This window comes from Talpa occidentalis, unplaced genomic scaffold (assembly GCF_014898055.3).
Source record: "Talpa occidentalis isolate TD23 unplaced genomic scaffold, MPIMG_talOcc4v2.1 talOcc4.14, whole genome shotgun sequence".
Classification (NCBI taxonomy): Eukaryota; Metazoa; Chordata; class Mammalia; order Eulipotyphla; family Talpidae; genus Talpa; species Talpa occidentalis.
This window is the reverse complement of record NW_023601433.1, coordinates 62,067,934-62,087,784: the sequence shown is the minus strand read 5'-3', so window position 1 is coordinate 62,087,784 and position 19,851 is coordinate 62,067,934. Positions and strand designations below refer to the sequence as shown.

The 19,851-nt window shown below is 44.1% G+C and overlaps 1 protein-coding gene across 5 annotated transcripts in view; it reads left to right on the top strand.

The window, feature by feature from the left end:
* Positions 1-19,851, top strand: part of FRMD4A (FERM domain containing 4A) — a 302,659-nt gene that overhangs the window by 174,532 nt on the left and 108,276 nt on the right. For all 5 annotated transcript variants that reach the window (XM_037510637.2, XM_054695096.1, XM_054695097.1 and 2 more), the window contains exons 5-7: positions 7,117-7,201; positions 18,534-18,590; positions 19,456-19,478. In XM_037510637.2, coding sequence (XP_037366534.2) covers positions 7,117-7,201; positions 18,534-18,590; positions 19,456-19,478 — 165 coding nt within the window. The remainder of the gene's footprint in view (positions 1-7,116; positions 7,202-18,533; positions 18,591-19,455; positions 19,479-19,851) is intronic.

Here is a 19,851-nt window from a genome sequence, read left to right as displayed (position 1 = left end):
GGAAAATATGCCCCCAGGCCAGGGAAGTCTCTCTGTCTTTTTATAGATACTCGTTTTGCTCAGAAGGATTCCTCCATGTCTGAGCTCTTCAGGCAAGTGTCCCTGCAGCCCTGGACAGCCACAGGGTTTGTAGGAAAATAAATAGAGATTAGAGTCATCTCTTCAAACTTAGAGCTTCACAAACAAGAAACTGAAGAGAGCAACTGAAGTGAAGAAGGAGAGGCAATGCCAGGCTGCTTTCATCTGGAGAGGGCTTTCCACGGGCCAGTCACGACCCGCTGGCAGTGCCTTTCCTGGCTGACTAGGACTGCAGAAATTCCTGTTTCCTGTCACAGTGTGAGGAGGGTGGCTCCAAAACGAGGTACATGCCTTCCAGAAGTTGCTGGATCTCAACTGGATGTTCCAGTTAAGATTTCTGTGCCATTGAAATTTTAATCAGAGTTATTTGGCCACAGAACCTCACAGCAGTATTAATTATCCTTCTTACTAGAATCACTTCTTTTTACTACCAGAAGTCACATTTGTGACATTTGTGTTGATTACACAATGAAATCGCTGGTCCATTTAATTAACATTTGTTCTAAATATTCAGTGATTCACTAGTGTCAAGGGGTAGATGTGAGAAGGAAGAGCAGGAGCAGGGGCCGGAGGAGGAATCTGGCCGATGGCAATGATTACACAGTCCACGCTGCTGCTGTCTGAGGCTTCCACCGTTAAAGAAGGGACGAGATGGGCCTCCCTGGTGGCGCAGTGGTTGAGCGCTGGGCTGCGAAGCTGCCCGCAGTCTCTGCAGCACCAGTTCGATCCCTGGCCCTGGTGAGGGTCCCACATGGCACACAGACCTCTCCTGCCGTGCCCGCTGCTCCCCTCAGCAGTGTATTTCATCAGTCTGCCTGTTCTGTTCCCCGCTCTGTCTCTGGTGAATCCTCTCACCCTCCCGAGCATCTGGCCTGTACCCTGGCTCTTGTATAAATAAAATAAATCTTAAAAAAAAAAAAGGACGAGACTCCCGAGGCGTCAGAACCTCTTGAGTATCAATAGGCTCAAACATATAACATAGCACGTATAGCTGTTCCTCTTTAAGAGCTTCAGAGCGTCTGATAAAATATAACCCCCTCAGGTGGGGGTCATCATGGCAGCTGGGTGTGGACCTCAAGGAAACCCTGAGCAAGGTGTGCCTGCAGCCTAGGGCACCTCTGCTTGACTCAGAAAGAAGCCGTGAGATGCAGTCCTGCTAATAACTGTGCTGAAGAACTTGATTTAAGATACAGGTTTTGTGTAGTTCAGGTGTGGGGAGGCCAAGAGATGAGGAGCTGAAAAGATGATTGGAGAGGAGGAGATGAAATGATGAACTGAAAAGACAGTTCCCAGGAGGAGGGGGCGTGCCACACCATGCAGGGCACAGCACTGGTGGGTCAGGAGGCACGGTGGTGGGAGGAGGTGTGGGTAAGAGCCTTTGCTCTGTGGCTTCTGCAAGAAGGAAAAGGTAAGACCAGGTAAGCAGACGTAGGGTTGACTCAGAATAATTTCACTGAACTTTAAGGCAGAGGGACTCACCTGAGTTGCCTGACTCCTGGCCTTGGGATAGTTAGGGCAGGTAGGCCATGTCTGGAGGGGAGGAGTCCACAGAGGTGGGGAAGGGAGTCTGCCGGCATTGGATGGGTTGGTCCCCACAGGAAAGCCGTGCTCACAGGTGAGTCCTTAAATAACGCTAGGAACTGGCTAACTCTGGCAGGGCAGTCTCTCCAGCCAGCAAGGTCCCAAGATGTCAAAGCGTTAGAAACCCTATAGAGAAGCAGGCTTAGAATTATCCATGCAGACCCTCTCAGTCTAAGAGAAATCGTTGCATTGGCTTTCCCAGAGGCCTGGAATATTCTTTGTGAACGAGTCTTTGAGAAAGACCTGGGGCACCACCAGCAGCTCTGGTGGTTAAGGAAATGCAACATCGCCACCTACTGCCTAAAAGGAGGACCTTCAGCATGGCTCTCTTGAAAATCATAAACAGAATTGGGTTTTGTTTTTTTTAATTTCAACTTTGAACTCAAATCATCAACATTCCCCATTCCCCCAGAAGCCTCTCCCTCCAGTGCTCCCATGCAGCACATCACCTCCATGTGCAGATTGAGACGTCTGAGGTCTGCTTTTCTCTAGGCATTTTTGACTCCCCAGTTCCCTAGTGCAGATGGAAAGTTCAAGATCAGATGAAATATTCAAGGTTACAGAACAATAAATGACAAGCCTGAAACTCACAGGGCTTTCCAGGCTGTGTCTTGGTGATAAAGGTTAACAGGAAACTGCTTTCTAGTTTCTGTCAAAAGGAGGGGATTTTTTTCCCATCCATCTCAGAACACACTTGTTATTTGCTCTACCTCCTGCATCTTGTACAGCCAGACAGCACAGAACTCGGTGGAAATGAATAATGTTGCCAAAGACATCGGATCTGCCCTCTCCTTTCAGTTTTCTATGACTTGCAAGTTGAAAAGGAAGGTTTTTTTAGACCATTGAGGAGAAAGCTGGGAGGAGGGGGCAGGATGACTTCTCTCCTTTGTGCCCCAGAATTAAAACAACTGCAGTGAAGACATAGGATGTTGCTTAGAGATTTAAGTTATTTCAGCCCCAGCAGACTTAGAACTATTATCGTGTAATCAGTCGCCCTCACTGTCACCGAGAAGCCCCCGCTGTTACTCTGGTTTAAGGTTCAAGGTAACAGGCAGCTTTGTTGTAACAACTTCCCACACGTGAGGGACAGGGGAACGAGACTCTCTAACCTGGAATTTCCTGGCATTGGGAAATCATTCCTCATTTCTTGCCCCTCCTGCATCGTTTTTATTGCCTGGCTCCCTGTCCAGCAGGGACTCCTGCCAGTTGACCATAACCTTCGTGCACAGATGCTTGCTAAGCTCATGTTTGTAGCCAGCCTGGACTGGTTCTGGAGGCAGGAGTGAGGGTCATGTGGCCTGGTCCTCAAGGGGTTAGCAGCCTTATAATACAATGTGCCAAAAATAGAAAATCACGGCAGGGGTGGGGCGGGGGGGGGGAGACCATAAGCAGAGGGATACCCAGAGAGCCTGGGGAGGCACTCCCTTGAGGGGACATTCATTGGGGTCAGTGAACAACCTCTATGTGAGGGCCCAAGTGAGGGCCAAAGGGAGCTGGAGTTGGTGTGTGGAGGAGGATCACTTAAGGCAGGAAAGGAATAGTGTGAACAATGACATAAAGGCAAGATTCATCTATAATAGGGGCCTCCCTGGTGGCGCAAGGGGTTAAGCACAGCACGGTGAAGCTATCCGCAGCCTCTGCAGCTCGAGTTCAATTCCCGGCCAACTAGGGAGCCACCCACATGGCACGCGGACCTCTCCTGCCGCCCGCTGCTCCCCTCAGCAGTGTGCTTCGGTCCTTCTGCCTGCTCTGCTCCCCGCTCTGGCTCTGGTGAATCCTCTCACCCCTCCTCCGCACCTTTGGCCTGTACCCCAGTTCTTGTATGCATAAATAAATAAATCTTAAAAAAAAAGTTTCCTCTATAATAGGCCACACCTGCACGTCTCCCTGGTGTGCTAGCTTGCTTTCTTCAGAAGTAGAACAGGAACCACGTCTTTGTCATCCTTTCCCTCCCCTGCCCTCTGTCCCTTCTCTTCCCCTCCCTCTACCTGTCCTCCTCCCTCCCCCTGCCCTTCTCCTCTCTCTCTACTTCTCTTCTCCCCTTCCCCACGCCCTCCCCCTCCCTCCCTGCCTGCTTCCACTTATTTTGCTTTTCCGACTACCTCTTGCCAAAGCCCTTTACAACAAGTGTAAATTTCTAAATGAAATCAACTTAACTTATTTTGCTTTGAGATGTAGCTCTAGCACAGCATTTCAATTCCATTATTAGTGAACCGCAAGTTGTCTATGTTTACAGTACCTCTGGGACTGCTGCATGGAGACTATGTGATGAACACCTTTGTTTTTTGGGTTTTTTTTTTTCAAAAAGTTGTAGTTTAATCATCCAGAAAACAGTCGTTGAAAGTATTACGTAAGGGCCTCCCCGGTGGCGCAGTGGTTGAGCACTGAGTTGCAAAGCTGCCCGCAGCCTCTGCAGCGCCGGTTCAATCCACATGGCACGCAGACCTATCCTGCCGCCTGCCCGCTGCTCCCCTCAGCAGTGTACTTCGTCACTCTGCCTGTTCTGCTCCCTGCACTGGCTCTGGTGAATTCTCTCACCCTCCCACGCTTCTGACTGTACCTAGTGCTTGTATAAATAAATAAATAAATCTTAAAAAAAATTATGTAAAACTCCATATTTACCATATGTATAGGACTGATATAATTCATTGTCTTACCAATATATTTCAATTGATTATTTTTCTCATAGTTAATATTTTTCTTCAGAAACAGAATATTTTAACATTGACATCACTTCAGTTTCTTCCAATGTTTTACTTTTTCCTTCTCCAAAATGGATTTTTTGGTGGCCTTTGCCAAACTCTGGAGAAGGCTTTGGCACCCACCAGTGTAGAGTCCACATTGTCACAGATTGACTTAAATCAGTTATTCAGTATTTTCTCCTTAAATATTTCAGCTATTGACATGTTTTTTTTAATTTTACATCATTTTTAATTTTTGCACAATATATTCATTTTTATCTTGGTTATAGACCCCATACAATTCCCATTCCCCTCCCCCCCCCCCCGCTTTGATCCTACTCCCTCTTCCCCTCCTCCTATAGTATATCTCTGGTTTATAGTTGCTTGTTGATTTTGATTTTTACTTTATTATGATTAGTCTTTTTCCTGGTCCCTTATTTAGGTTTTCTAAATTCCTGCTATGAGTGAGACCATCCAGTATTTTTCTTTTTCTTTCTGGCTTATTTCACTGAGCATGATCCCTTCCAGCTCCATCCCATGTTGCTGCAAATTGCATGAGTTTATCTTTCTTAATTGCTGAATAATATTCCATTGTGTATATGTGCCACATCTTCTTGATCAAGTCATTATTTTTTTAAGGTGGTCAGTTATTTTTATTTATTTGTTTGTTTATTTATTTTAGTCATCTATTTTGAAGGCCTTTGTAACCTAAAATAAGTGTGACCTCAAAAGTGGGAGGCAGGCGCTTTGTTTGGTTGTGAAGGGGGTGGGTGATAGAGATCAACCAGCCTACACAGTCCCAGGCTTCCCAAGGAGGACCAGACTGTACTTTGCAAAATTCCTGTAGTCTCTCAAGTGATAATTGTGCTATATCAGTTACTTGAAAATATCTCTTAATATCTCAAGTTACTCCATATTCACTCACAAATTTAAATGAGCTGGTATTGTGAAAACAGCCTCTGCATACACTGGAAAATAATACAAGATAGTATTTATTTAGTCTGCAGATTAGAGCTTGCAAACTGGTGGGAGATGGGCTTGACCTAACCTACAGACATGTTTCCTTTGCTTTAACATACTGGTTTGTTGTTTTTGATATTATTGCTGTGTTACTTTGTTTTAATCTGAATTAGTTTCCAGTATTCAAAAGCTACTAGATTTCTTAGGTGGAGATCCAGAGTCCCACTGCCTGGTTTTAGTCTGGAAAATAGAAGCACAGGGAGATGAGGTGATTTGCCCTGAACCACATCGAGCTGGGACCAGCTCACTAGTCTCCACTTCCTGCCCAGGATTCTTTCCATCACATTGAAATGCTGTTCCAGAACCTTTGTATTGTGGCTTTTCATTTCACCCTCTGCACAGCTGCTCCCGTGGGTACCCAGGTTCTACCTGGTGTCCAGCATCCTCCCTGGGTTGTTCCTTGGAACCGTCTGCCCCTCTGAGGCTCTGCACATCAAGCTTTTCCTCTCCCCTCTCATTACAACTCTTAATTCCTTAGTGCAGCGGATTTTTAGACAAGTACAAGTACTTTATCTAATTAAAGAATTTAATAAACTCCAAAGTCAATGCTTAAAGGCACATTGAATGTAAACTAAAATAATTTCAGCATGTTTCATCTTAAAAAAATCTATAAACTCCATCTGGATAAAAATCCAATTCTCATTTGGCTTAATATGCATTAGAACTAATATTTCTCAGTGTTAAGAACCCTTACTCCAGCTCTCTGGTTTTGCAGAAATCAAATCATACATTGGTACCTTCAGGAAGATATGAAGTAACCATGGCAAGAGGAATCGGACCCCCTCATTCAATTTAGCAGGAGAAATTATCTTTAAAAATCCATCTCACAAAACCAAAAGCAACCCCTAGAAGTCTGAGTTCAGAACTGAGGCTACCAGAGAGGGAGGGGGCCAGTGGACCACAGTGGAAGAGTAATGGTGTTTTGGTCATGGGTGGGGTGTGTGACATACATTTAAAGAGGTTTGAAGGGCCTCCCCGGTGGTGCAGCGGTTGAGCGCTGGGTTGCGAAGCTGCCCGCAGCCTCTGCAGCGCTGGTTCGGTCCCCGGCTGCTCCCCGGCCACCAGAGGAGGGTCCCACATGGCGTGCAGACCTCTCCTGCCGCCCGCTGCTCCCCTCAGCAGTGTATAAAGAAATAAATTGTATAAAGAAATAAATAAATCTTAAAAAAAAAAATAAAAAATAAATAAAAAGATATTTTGAAAAAAATAAATAAAAATAAAGAGGTGTGAACCTGTACCCCTAAAACACATACAATATTGTAAAACATTACCTCAAAAATGATTACTAACAAAGAAAGAAAGAAAAGGGAAAAAAAGGAAAACCAGGACAGCTTTTGATTTTGCAAAATAGTACAAAATATTAAGAAAGATATATTTTTTAAAAACCTAACTTAACAATGAAGAGGACAGAAACAGAATATAATGAACACCAGTGGCAGTATACAACATTGCAAAGCAGGTGAGGGGACATAAAATATATGGGCAAGCTTAGAAATGAAGGTCAGGCTGGTTCTTTGGCTTATGGCAAGGACAGACAGACAGGCACAGCCATGCTAACCTGCTACCAGTGGACTTGGAAAACAACCATTCCTCCCAAAAACAGGATCATAGGGGAACAACTGACGACGCCTTTTTCTGTTTTTCTTGGTGACTGGGAGTTCTAGTCCTCGTGTCATGTCCTGTAGCTTAGAGAAGGGTTGTTTCCCACTCCATCCATTGGCGTTTCTGCAGTTCACTTGTGTTCTTTCTCTTTCAGGTTCTATATCGAGAGCATTTCGTACCTAAAGGACAACGCTACAATAGAGCTCTTCTTTCTGAATGCTAAGTCCTGTATCTACAAGGTAAGAACTTCTCTGCTCTTCACTTTGCCGCCAGCATGTGAACATACCCTTCAATGATAGATATGCCAAGTTGTTGCCCCTAAGGTTATCTTATTGATGGTATAATGAATGTGTAAGTTCATTGCTACAAATAAGATTTTCTCAAAACTAAAGCTAGCAATAGCATGAGTCCTCCTTCTGGGCCTATTACTGTTTTGACTCTTTCAAGTTTCTCCTTTACCTGATTTTTAGGGTCTCCTTAAGCTGGCAGTGGAAACAAAGGAGAAACCTAGACAAGTATCTCCCAGTTAACTTAGGGCTCACAAGTTCATAGAACTTCTTATGACCAAATCCGCATATAATTGGCCATTTTTAGATGGTTGAGCAGTGTCACTCAAAGGGATGCTATTGGCGCTTTGAGCAGGATTTTTTTTTTTTATTGTGTTAAGATGCACATAAAATCTACCATCATGACCATTGTTAAGTGTGCAACTCAGCAGCATTAAGTGTATTCACATGGGCTCCAACCATCTCCAGAAACCTTTCATCTTGCAAAACTGAAATTCTGTACCCACTAAACAATAACACCCCATTTCTTCCTCCCCTAGCTTCTGGCAACAACATTCTACTTTCTGTGAATTTGATTATTCTAGGTACCAGTGTAAGTGGAACCATACAGTGTTTGTCCTTTAGTCAGACTGACTTAATTTCACTAAGCATAATGAGACCATTTGTTCATCATTTTTGGAGAAATGTATTTTCAAGGGACAATTCTAAACTGAGTGGAACAGCCTTTGCATTGCATCCCGGACTCATATGAGCCTATAGTGTTCCTTTTCACCGGGTGACCAGAATATCTGCAGCCATTTCCAGCACACACCCTGTCCTGGCAAGCTCGCCTTCGCCGCCTTGGCCCATGCTTCCTGGAAGTTGTGTGCCTGAATCTTCCACAGCACCTCTGAGAGGAGTGCTCCTTTGTATCCCTGTCTTCCCTGGGAGGAAGATGAGGCACAGGGAGGGTATCACAACGAGGTCACATATCCAGTGAATGACAGCCTGACTGCAGATCACAGAGCTCACTAGAAGGCCGCACCCGGAGGGCACACCCTCCTTAGAGTGGAAAATGCCCCTGCACGCAGAGAACTTCACAAAACTCTTATAAAGTGGTCAGTGGCTATATTCAAAGAACCCTAAGGCAACTTGGCTGCCTGAATTTTCACATTTAACTAAATCCAATGTGGGGGTATTGCAGTAATCCTCCAAACATGAAAAAAAAAAAAAAAAACCACACACAGAGTTAAAACAGTCTATCAGCTTTCACTTTTCCTTTTGTAAGTACTTGTAGCACATTCATTGCACAGAATTGTCCCCTCCCCCCCCCACACACACCCTTTAAATGTTGAACATAACAGAGGACCAGGTAGTGATCAAATTCAGGTTTGGGACAGGCCCTCACTTGGTGACAATTGCTGAGCCAGCACTTACACGGGGATCAAACCCCTGAACTCAAACTATGAAGTATTTTAGGGTTTTGCTAGATGGAGGGGAAAAAGATACCAAATGCAGTTCCAGGTATCTGGGAATTCCTTCCTCTTTCTAAGCCCTTGTTTTCTCATCATGAAGTGGAAAGGATAATTCCTACCTAACATAGCTCGCAAATTGTAAGGGTGTCTCAGTGGTTTTGCTTAATGAGTGTGAAAGCCCTTCGAAAAAGCTCAGGGCTAAAATGCACATATTGTCCACCAGGTGGCAGACTTGGGCAGCAGATGCCTGGAAAGTCATGGAAGAAAAAAAGTTACCTCAGGTCATGCTTGGACAGAAAAAGATAAAGGGAAAGAAAAATTTCTAACTCAGAGTTGTTTAGTTTTTCTGTTCCGTCTGGTAACAAGTACTGAGCTGGAACTTCTTTTTTTTTTTTTTAAAGATTTATTTATTTATGCATATAAGAACTGGGGTACAGGCCAGAGATGTGGAGGGTAAGAAGATTCACCAGAGAGAGAGCAGGGAACAGAACAGACAGACTGAAATACACTGCTGAGGGGAGCAGCAGGTGAGACAGGAGAGGTCTGCCTCGTCATGTGGGTTTCTCCCTGGCCAGCTGGGATCGAACTGGTGCTGCAGAGCCTGCAGATTGCTTCATAGTACGGTGCTTAACCCCTTGTGCCACCCGGGAGGCCCTGAGCTGGAAGTTCTGAACCTGGTGCTCACAGAAGACTCTGAAATTCATGGGAAATAGAACAGGAGAATAAACCCTCAGCACTCACTATGGCAAATTCCCCAGGTGGAGGTGGCGGTGCATCAGAGCCACACTCATGGTCCAGGTGCTGACAGCACCAGCTCACCTGCTGACCTTGGGCACCACATTGTATCATTCTGGACCCCCAGGATCTGTACTAGCGTGTGATCATACAAATAATTTAGGGGTGACTGTTTTAAAGCCTACAGAGGAGACCAGATAGCATCACAAAGTCACCTGTCCCCCTCCCATCATCAAAAAAATATTTTCATGTGTATACATTGATAGGGTTTATTTTTAAATGTTCACACATCTTATTTGAGCCTTGTGAGTGAAGTGGAGTGGGAAACATCAGCTTTCCAGAGGGAAGAAACAGTGGTCAGAGAGATTAAAGGATTTACTCAAAGACAAAAGAACCCGAAAGTGTTACCTGTTGCCATCAAGATAGTGGGGGGCCCTGGAGCAGAGGGATTGTGATCAGTGGTTAGATTCAGTGTCACACAGACTCAGGACTTAGAAAGTACAGTAAGTATGGACCCCTTCTGTGATGCCTCCAAGCTTAATTCTTCTTCACTCTGGTTGAAGGATTAATAAAAAGACCCACCCACAAGCTTCTTGGGGAGACTAAGAGAGATAAAGCATAACAGTCCTTATCCCTGTGCCAGGCGCACCCCCAACCTCAGTGGTGGTAGAACTGCTCTCTTTGATTCAGAGCTGTTTCTCTTGGCTGGAGTTTTTTTGTGACACCCATTCTGCCCTCTGGCACCTTGGAGACTTAAAGAGTCAGACAGACCCCCTGAAAATGATGCTGATACCAGAGGCTTTGGTTGACCAAGTACAGGTTTGCCATCTGCTCACGGCCTATTTCTTGGGGAACAATTCCTGCAGTATATCAGAGACTAAGTTGTTCAGGTAAACTGAGCTGTTTATTCCTGCTTCTTCCAAGTCCTTATATCTTTTACTCTTTGAAGCATTAATAGTTACTTTAGCAAAGTCATCTGTGATGTAGTTTAAACATCAGATGGTTCCAAGAGGATTATTATGTAAGAGTCCATTCCCCCCCAAGTTGAGTCCATTCCCCCCCAAGTTCTGCCACTTTTCAACCATTTTAGCTGCTGCTTCTGGTATCTCCATAATTGGCCCTGGATGTTATTTCTTGATTTTTCCATTTTAGATTTTTTTTTTTAAATTCCTGTCAAGACAGGTATGGACTGATTTATCCTACATAACCACCCACAGTCCATTTTCCCCTTTCCCAACATGGTGATATTGCAATTCTGAATGAAAGCCACCGCCTTCAGCTTTGCCCTGTTATGACTCATTCGAGTAGCAGTTATGATTCTATTTTTTTTAGACATCCAGTTTGTTGGTGTTTTTTTTTTCCTTTTATCTGAAGGTAATAATTGCCTTGCTGTTACTTGCTTAGTTCCTATGGTTTTTTTGTTTGTTTGTTTTTTTCCCAAAAGCTTCTACATACAAATTCCCCAGTGCCCACTGATACTAATGCATCAGGTCATTTATCAGTTCCTCCCTTTGCTTTGGTTTTTTGCTCATGCCAGCTTTGTCTTTCCTGAGAACTTCCTTTTGAAGCCTCCATCTTCTTGCTTCAGGGTCTCCTCAAAGCCCTGGGTGAGGGATTCCCTCCTCACCCCTGACTTCCCCCCCCCCCACCTGCTCTGGAATGAGTGGTCTTGGATTCTTCTTGGAATGAGGTTTCTTGGATCCCTATTCTTCCTGTTCTGTTTTTCTCCATTGTCTTTCTGGAGAATATCCTGCAGCAAATTGAGAAAAAATATGTATGGGAAGTAGTGTTTGGGGTTCTTATATATCTGAATATGTCCATTCTGCTTTCATTTCTGATTAATGGTTTGGTTGGGTATGGAAATAGAGAATGAAGATCTCTCTAGGAATATCAAAGTTATTGCTTCAGAGTCTTCAAGAGTTAGTTGCTCTGAAGCAGCCCTCTGTCCTAAACATTGCTTGGGGGCTCCCCACCCCACCCCAACCAAAGGGATCTCTTAGGATCTCCTCTTAATTCCCCTTCATCTGAAATTGCAGGTTGCTTTGCCCTGAAGTAGATCTTTGTGATCCCTTGTGCTGTGTGATCCATGGGCACTTTCAGTCTGGAGATTCATGTTCTCTAGTTCTGGAGTTTTTGGTATCATTTCTTTCATGACATCTTCTGTTTTCTTTGTGCTTCTGTAGCAGCATTTGTGATGTGTTTTGATTCACTAAGGTGACACTTGTTCATGGAAAGAAAATGTATGACCAGGGGATGGACAGAACTCATTTAGAAATATGTCCACATCCATGGAAATATCTCAGTGGGTCAGGCCAGTGGGAAGCTGTGGGCTCTTCACCCTGGACGGAGGTGATTGGAGTCTGATCTCAGCTCTGCCCATTTTCAGACCACAGGTGTGAAGCCTGCCTCTCCAAATTCTCCACCAACAAAATGAAATTGCTGTTAAAAGTTGGCTACCACAACAATTTTTGAAAGCTTTGCAAACAAGCACTAGGTCATAAATTGCTAGGTCTGTATAGTTTTTTTTAAGGATTTATTTATTTATGCATACAAGAACTGGGTCACAATCCAGAGGTTTGGGGGGTGAGAGAATTCACCAGAGACAGAGGGGGGAACAGAACAGGCAGACTGACTGAAATACACTGCTGAGGGGAGCAGGGGACGAGTCAGGAGAGGTCTGCTGTGCCATGTGGGTAGCTTCCTGGGCAGGGATCGAACTATTGCTATAGTGGCTGCAGATAGCTCCATGGGTTGTCTCTTAACCCCTCGTGCCACCAAGGAGGCCCCTGTTTAGTTTTTCAGAGGAAGGATCCCCACAGACTATAGATGATTAGGCTCCAAGGGAAATAATGTGATCTGAGACCCAGCCCCAGTAGTCATCGCACACACATCAGCGCGTATCCCAGGCCGAGAGACTATATTTTCTTTCAGTTCAACTCAAGGAGTCTCTTGCTACTCAAAACGATTTACGCTGGGTAAATGGGGGACTGTGAAAACATCTAGTTGTGTTGGTACAAATGTTCTGTGCTAACTGGATAACTCTGCCCACGCCTGAAGGGCTTCTTTAAATATACTCTCTAAAATCTATTAGTCACATTTAAATCATGCTCGATCTCGACCTTGTCCAATGGTGATAAGCAGAGAAACAGGACCCATGGCCACCTTCTGAATATAAACTGACATGTTCTTTGGGTTGGAGGAAAAGTAACTTGAACCTTCTTGTGAAACTTCTTTGATGCATGCTCTGCATGGCCTGTCGCTGAACTAGGCACACAGCCGTGCTCCTGAAATTGTTTTTAATGGACTACGTTCCAATCCCAGCAGCACTGACTCACCTTTGTCCTGGGAAATGACCCAGTTTGGTGTTCTATCCATACCTACTGAGAGCAGATCATGTCTAGAAATGAAAAAGCTAAAATTTCCCATTTTACCTGAGCTGCAAGGTCTTCTCCAGCCTTTTCCGAGAAGGCCACATTGGTCTAGGAGCTGCACATGTATTAAATAATTGTCCTTAGGCCACGTTTGCCTCTTAGGTCTATCATTCTTGTTGATAAAAAATAAGTGGCCTTTATCCCTTTCTCCAAGATCTTCAAGGAACTTTGCTAATAAGTGGGTGATAGCATCATGTCTGAAGATGAGAGAAACAAAGCCCAGAATCATATCCCACAGGACAGAGCAACCAACATAAATATTAGCCTCTGACTTAACAGAAACCTGCCCTTATCTCTTCGATTAGGTGGTGTGTGTGCAGGTGGTAGACACTGGCAGGAAAGTAGGACAGAGAGGGCCTTTCATCCTCAACCCTCTTGAAACAGACTTGAATAGCGTCATCACCTTGGCTGTGCCCATGACCTCTAAAAGAGATCCCTCGGGATAGTGATATGGGGTGGGTCAGCAGAGAGTAAGACAAACCCCTGTGCCACAAAAAGAGCACAGCAGCCCAGCATGCATGGCATAAACCCCAGGGATCATTAGACAAACATGAAGTGACTTGACTGTTGAAAAACTGGCAAGGAGCTAAGAAAGAGGAGTTGTGCAACATCACATCACTCTCACCCTCACCGCAGACCCTGTTTGCCTGTAGCACCTTCAGGTAGTCATTATTAGTTGGGCAATGAAGCAGAGCAGCTGTAGAAGCACAGGGAGGCAGGTTTGGGCATCCAGATCCTCTGTGATGGTGTACACAGTGACCTGGATGCACACAGGTGCACACACATACAAACACACATATCACAATGCTGCCCACCTCTTTGAAAACCTGTGTCTTTACTAAAGATTCCTATAAATGTTTAAAATCTTGAAGAGCAGAGGCAAAACTAAAGAATAGAGGCTGAGGGACTCCCTGGTGGCACAACGGGTTAAGCACCACACTATGAAGCAATCCACAGCCTCTGTTACACGAGTTTGATCCCCAGCTGGCCAGGGAGCAACCCACATGGCGAAGCGGACCTCTCCTGACTCGCCCGCTGCTCTCCTCAGCAGTGTATTTCAGTCAGTCTGCCTGTTCTGCTCCCCACTCTGGTGAATCCTCTCTCTCTCTCTCTCTCTCTCTCTCTCTCTCACACACACACACACACACACACACACACACACACCCGCATCACTGGCCTGTATCCCAGCTCTTGTATACCTAAATAAATAAATCTTTTTTTAAAAAAAGAGACTAAAGGTGAACACCAAAAATCAAAAAGAATCATATAGACATGGCGTTTGTAGTGTTTTATCATTTCCAATCACATCTACATTTATGTCTTCTAAACTCAGTAAAATCACTAGAAAAGAAATGGTTACCCCCCAGTCTACTAAGGAGGCAGAGGAAGCTCATTGTTGGTCAAATGATTGATTCAGTGTCCTCAGGATGTTGGGGGTTGGAACTAGAACCTGAAACTTTCAGGTGAGAATAGAAAAGCTCTTAAGGAGGATGGCAAGGACTGTAATCTTTAGACATTTTATGCGTAAAAAGAAAGGTAGTAATAGTCTGTAAGGATTCTTGGGGAACCCTGGGTCAACCCTCAAGCCTTCTGAATGGACTTTGCAGAGGTCGTTCTTACGGAAATCTCATTATATTATAATCTTCTGTTATAATTATCTCATTCATCTTATATGACAGTTGCAATTTCTGTAATTCCTGACCATGAGGGACACTTTCCATTATGAATTCAGCTCAGTGTAAAGACCACCCACTAGGCCTCCTGAGCGAGAAGATTGTGAAGAGCCCCTCGGCTCTCAGACTTTGGAAAACGTTCATAACACCTGCCACTTGACGATCTCGTGGGGTGTTTGCTTAGCACACTTGGAGCCCCTGGGTAGAAATCTTTCTGAGGATATTGTGAGCATTAATGTTGCTGATCAATGCCCTCAGGCCTATTCCTTCAGGACCTATCACTGTTGGTGCTGCTGGGAGGAAGTGGTGCCATTCTCCCAGCCCTGCCCTGCACACATGTGCTCACACTGCACATCATCCTGCTTTGTCTCCCTGCACCATTCGCTCCCTGCACACCAAATCGCTGCAGTAACTACTAAGCATCACATGTCCACCTCCCCTTCTACTAGCATCTCCCTCTTACCAGTGGGCCTCAAGAGAAAAATTACTGGGTTCTCAACAGAGCACCCTAGAGTTCCCAGGGGTGATTCGGGCTCAGCACCCCTCCTCAAATGGCTCCAGGAGCACTGGGACATGGGGGTGTCACACCACCAGCACCTGCAGAGTACCAAGTGGGAGACAGCAGCAGATTTTCCATGAAGGTTCCCCTGTCCCCCTCCTTCATGTTTCATCCCCAGTCAAGGGCAAACTCAGCACTCCAGGGAAATAGGACTTTTGCACACACTCACTGTGGTCACATTCAGTGTATTCTGCTTGGGCAGAAAGATGGGAAAGAAGCCGCCTCTGGATTGCAAGCGAGGTCAGATGAAAAAGAAGCATATCCAGCTTCTTAATATTATGTGGCAGAGCACAGTTCCGATAGGAAGGTCCCAGAAAACTAGTAACTCCTCAGCTTCAGCATTCAAAATGCAGTGGGAATGGTGTGATGTGGGCAGAACTGCAGCTCTAGGCCTCGGAAGTAGAGTGTTACAGTAAAACCTCCTGAGAGAGCCAGGGATAGAGGGAAAGTATTCAAAATAGGAGACGCTAGGGAAATAGGCAGAGACTGCAAGGTAGGGAAGTATTGCCTTAACAACTCGGAATGTGTCTCACCCTACCCACCCCCCCACCATTTTCTAGATTGTTCCTACACACCCTTTAGATCTCTGTACTGAACTCCTCTGAGGACAACTAGGTGATTCTTAAACTCACTAAATTTAAATGGCAAAGGCAAGAGGTAATAACAGCTCTTTTCCATCAGATCATACAAATGTGCTATGTCTGCGCCACTTCATTCTTTTCCCTTGTACTCACCACATTTGAATCTCACTATTTTTAATATCTTCACTGGGAAATGGTTAAGGTCAGAAAAGGTACAAGTTCACCCCAGTTAGAGGTGTTAGCTCCCACTGACTTTGAGAACAAATATGATGAGAGAGAACCTGGATGCATCAGGTTAGACACTAAATAGTGCGTTTTCAGTAGTTTTACTTGGAATAATCATTTATTATTAATGTTCATCACGAGATTAGTGTCCAACAGTTTCTCCTGAAAAATACATAATAGACTGTGTAAAATAAAAAAAGGAAAAACCTCCCCCCATGTTTCCCACCTCTGCTCTGCAACCCCTACATCCCCCAAACCCCAGGTATAGATATTTTCATTTAGCAAATGAGTTGAACAACAGACCAAAAGCACCTGAAAGAATTTCTTGCTGATGGTTGGCTTTGAGTTGCCCATTAGGTAAACCTCTCCATGGATGTTAAATATTAGCCCACTGTTGACCATTAGCTGCAACACGGGTGTGACTGTTTGACAGAGTGCATGCGCTGCAGCACACTAGCTGGGACACATGAGAGCGTGTTCAGGAAGTTGCTTGGTGGGAATGGAAATGAACATGGTGAGAGTAGAAATGATCCATTGTGGAAACCTGGACAGTGTTTCTGTTAAATCATTTGTACGCTGTTAAATGATTTACGTTCTGATGGGACCTGGTAATCCCACAACTGCAATTCCAGGCATTCCTGCACATCCCAGCACTGACAGTCTGTATCAATTACCGTGGCCATAAAGCACTTTGAGCTGGTTAAGTATGAAGAATTATTGTCCCCGATTCTTCCATTTGTTCTTGTTAGTTCTTTCAGTCCACGCTTCCAAGGTGTGTAGCAGATATTATTATCCATCTTTGAAATTCCTAAGCCTGAAAGAGAGCCCAAATGACTTTCCTTTCTCAAAAGATGTAGGCTTGCTCCAATGCATTGTTTTCAATGAATGAGGTCAATTCTGGACCACAAAAAATAATTCGAAAATCCATGAATCAAAATTCAGTTTATAACTCAAGTGAAAAGTCACTCTGTCTTAGCTAACTTCGATGACAGATGTGGTTCTGAGAATTAAGCCCTTCCTTATTGAGTTGGGGGAATGCATGCCCGCAGGGAGGTCACATGTTGGACAAGAACATGTGCAGGAGGGTTGTTCCCTGCCCCATCACTGTCATTAAAGCCTTGTGACTTTGGGTGAGTCCCTTAATGGTTTGGATGCCTGTTCTCAATAAAAACAGGGGGTGAGCTAGCTAGTCTGTGCCAGCTCTAACTTTCTATACTCAGCTCACACACTACAGGATCTGGTAACATTAGGAACGAGAAGAAAGGTGGACATTTGTACTTTAGCATGACAACAGAAGTACCACGTCACTTAATTTGATTATTATTCTGTGTGCTGATGGGCTCCAGGACTCCCTTTTTCTTTAAATGTGAACTGCATGTAAAATACAATGCTGTACACTTGACAGTTTGTTAGGGCACTAGATCTCTTAAGTGTTCTTACCACCAAAAAACAAAATCCAAGCACATTCACACACACATTCACACACACACACACACACACACACAACACCAGGCAGCTTTTGAAGGTGAATATGTTTGTTACCTTGAATGTGGTGATGGTATCACAGATATATATACATAGATCCAAACTCATCAGACTGTGTATATTGAACATGCAGGGGTTTTTTTATTTTTATTTTCAATCCTACCTTAATAAAGCTAGTAAGAAAAAAAGAGAGCAACGAACTGTACACATTTTGAAAAACATAGACATTGGATTATTTCAAATGCCAAAGAGAGTTTTCCATTCCTTTAAGAATATACTTGTGTTCTTAAAGATCATGATTAAATATTTGGGAGAACTCGTGGAGCAGAAGCAGTTTTTAAACTGTGACTGCATGGTTGCAGTGCTGGCCCATGGGGGTTTCTGCAGCAGGAGATGTCTGCTCTGACCCCCGGGGTAGCCCACAGCCACATGGAGCCCAGGAAAGAAATGTGACTAGTGCAGCCAAGAAACTGTATTTTTAATTTTATTTGATTTAAAGAGTAAGCAATCTCATTGGACATTTCCTTCAATAAAGCTCCTGGTGATTAATTGGATTAACAGATTTGTAAAGGGCTGGAGATTGGCCCCTTCCTTAATTTCTCATCAAGGTTTAAAGATGAGGTCTTTGGGCCTCCCTGGTGGTGCAAGGGGTTAAGCACTACACTATGAAGCAATCCGCAGCCTCTGCAGCATAAGTTCCATCCCCGGCCTGCCAGGGAGCACCCAACATGTCGCAGCAGACCTCTCCTGACGCTCCCGCTGCTCCCCTCAGCAGTGTACTTCGGTCAATCTGCCTGTTCTGTTCCCCACTGTTTCTGGTGAATCCTCTCACCCACCGCATCTCTGGCCTGTACCCCCACTCTGGTATGCATAAATAAATAAATATTTAAAAAAAAATAAAGATGAGGCCTTTGCTATGACTTGTGTAGGTCCAGGACTGCCTGATCATTTCTCACTCAGAGCTGCTAAAAAGGGACATTTGGGGCCAAGTGATTCAGAGGTTGCCTCTGAACCAGAGTGTTCTATTTAAGATTCTGGGGACCTCCTCAGGAAAGGAAACTGAACCTCTTTTTAGGAAGATGCCATAAAGAAGCCATTGTTGAAATAGTAGACTTAGCTACCTTCTTGGTTTTCCTTTCAGGAGCTGATTGATGTTGACAGTGAAGTGGTGTTTGAATTAGCCTCCTATATTTTACAGGTGAGTGGTCTCCACCCGCCCCCCACCGTTTCCCAGAGCCATACTCAGAAGAGGACTAAGACTTAGCACGCATGATCAGCTACTCCATCCCACAGTTCTGTGTCTTCTGAATTATTTTTAGCACATAGGAAAAGTGTTTGCAAGGAAACAACATCAGAGCAGTAAATGGGAACTTCTGGTGTTCCAGAATTTTAAGACAATATATTACTACAGAGGACACATGTGTGTAACCTGATCCTGGGGAAAACTGAGGTCATTTGCTGACCCCATTTTCTTCGGGTTTGGCACTCTCCCGTTATCTGGGGAAAGCCAAGTAATTAGCAGGAAGTCATTGCCAAGAAAGACAAAGAAAAAACCTTTAGCTTATGGGAAAACAAGTACTACCAAATATTAGCAATATTGGCAGTATGAACTGAAGTGATATCATTATTCTGCCAACAAAGATTTATTGCTCAGCTACTGTGTGTAAGGCATTATACCAGTTTCACTAAAAGTCCCATGGTTCCTGCCTCCAGAGTCTTTAGTATATAATCAGAAGAAAAGAAGAAAACAAAAAGTAACTCAATAGACTTAAGTAACTTAATAGACAGTTGTACTCAAATGCACATTCAGATTCAGATTCTTTAAACTAGAAAAAGTTAGAGTAAGGCCAATTGTTATTATGAATCATTTTCTTTATATATATTCTGTACTTTAGTGTCTTGTATTCAAGTGGCAAATGTATGCATCCTTTTTGAATTATACTCTTATAGTCGATGGGAAACTGAATTTAGCTTGCAGAGGAGTTATCAGTATAGGAAGTATTTAAATGTCTGTCACATGGGGTTGGACTGTTTCACTGATGTTGGACTTTTTTCTTCTACAGGAGGCAAAAGGGGATTTTTCTAGGTGAGTTTATCAGTTGTTTTGTCTAAAAATGTATTTGGTTGCATCTCTGGAAAAAAAAAAAAACAATTCTGTCTGCCCTTTGTGGGAAAACAATGTTACATGTTAATAATGAGTTCCTATTCTCAACTTGTCAAGTGAAACAGATACTTCAGGCAGGGAAAAACAATAGAATAGCAAAGAGGATAACCTGTGCTAAATGAAAAGCCTAGAGGTTTCTAGAAGGCTGAGCTGGGATCCCAGTGGTACAGGTTGCCACTGTATTGAGGTGTGTCCGATTGCCCAGGTGAGTTGTGAATCACCAGTGTGGTGTGAATCTGGATGCAGGCAACCAGGCAGTTCTAACACAGAGGTGGACATCTTTTTCCTTCACATT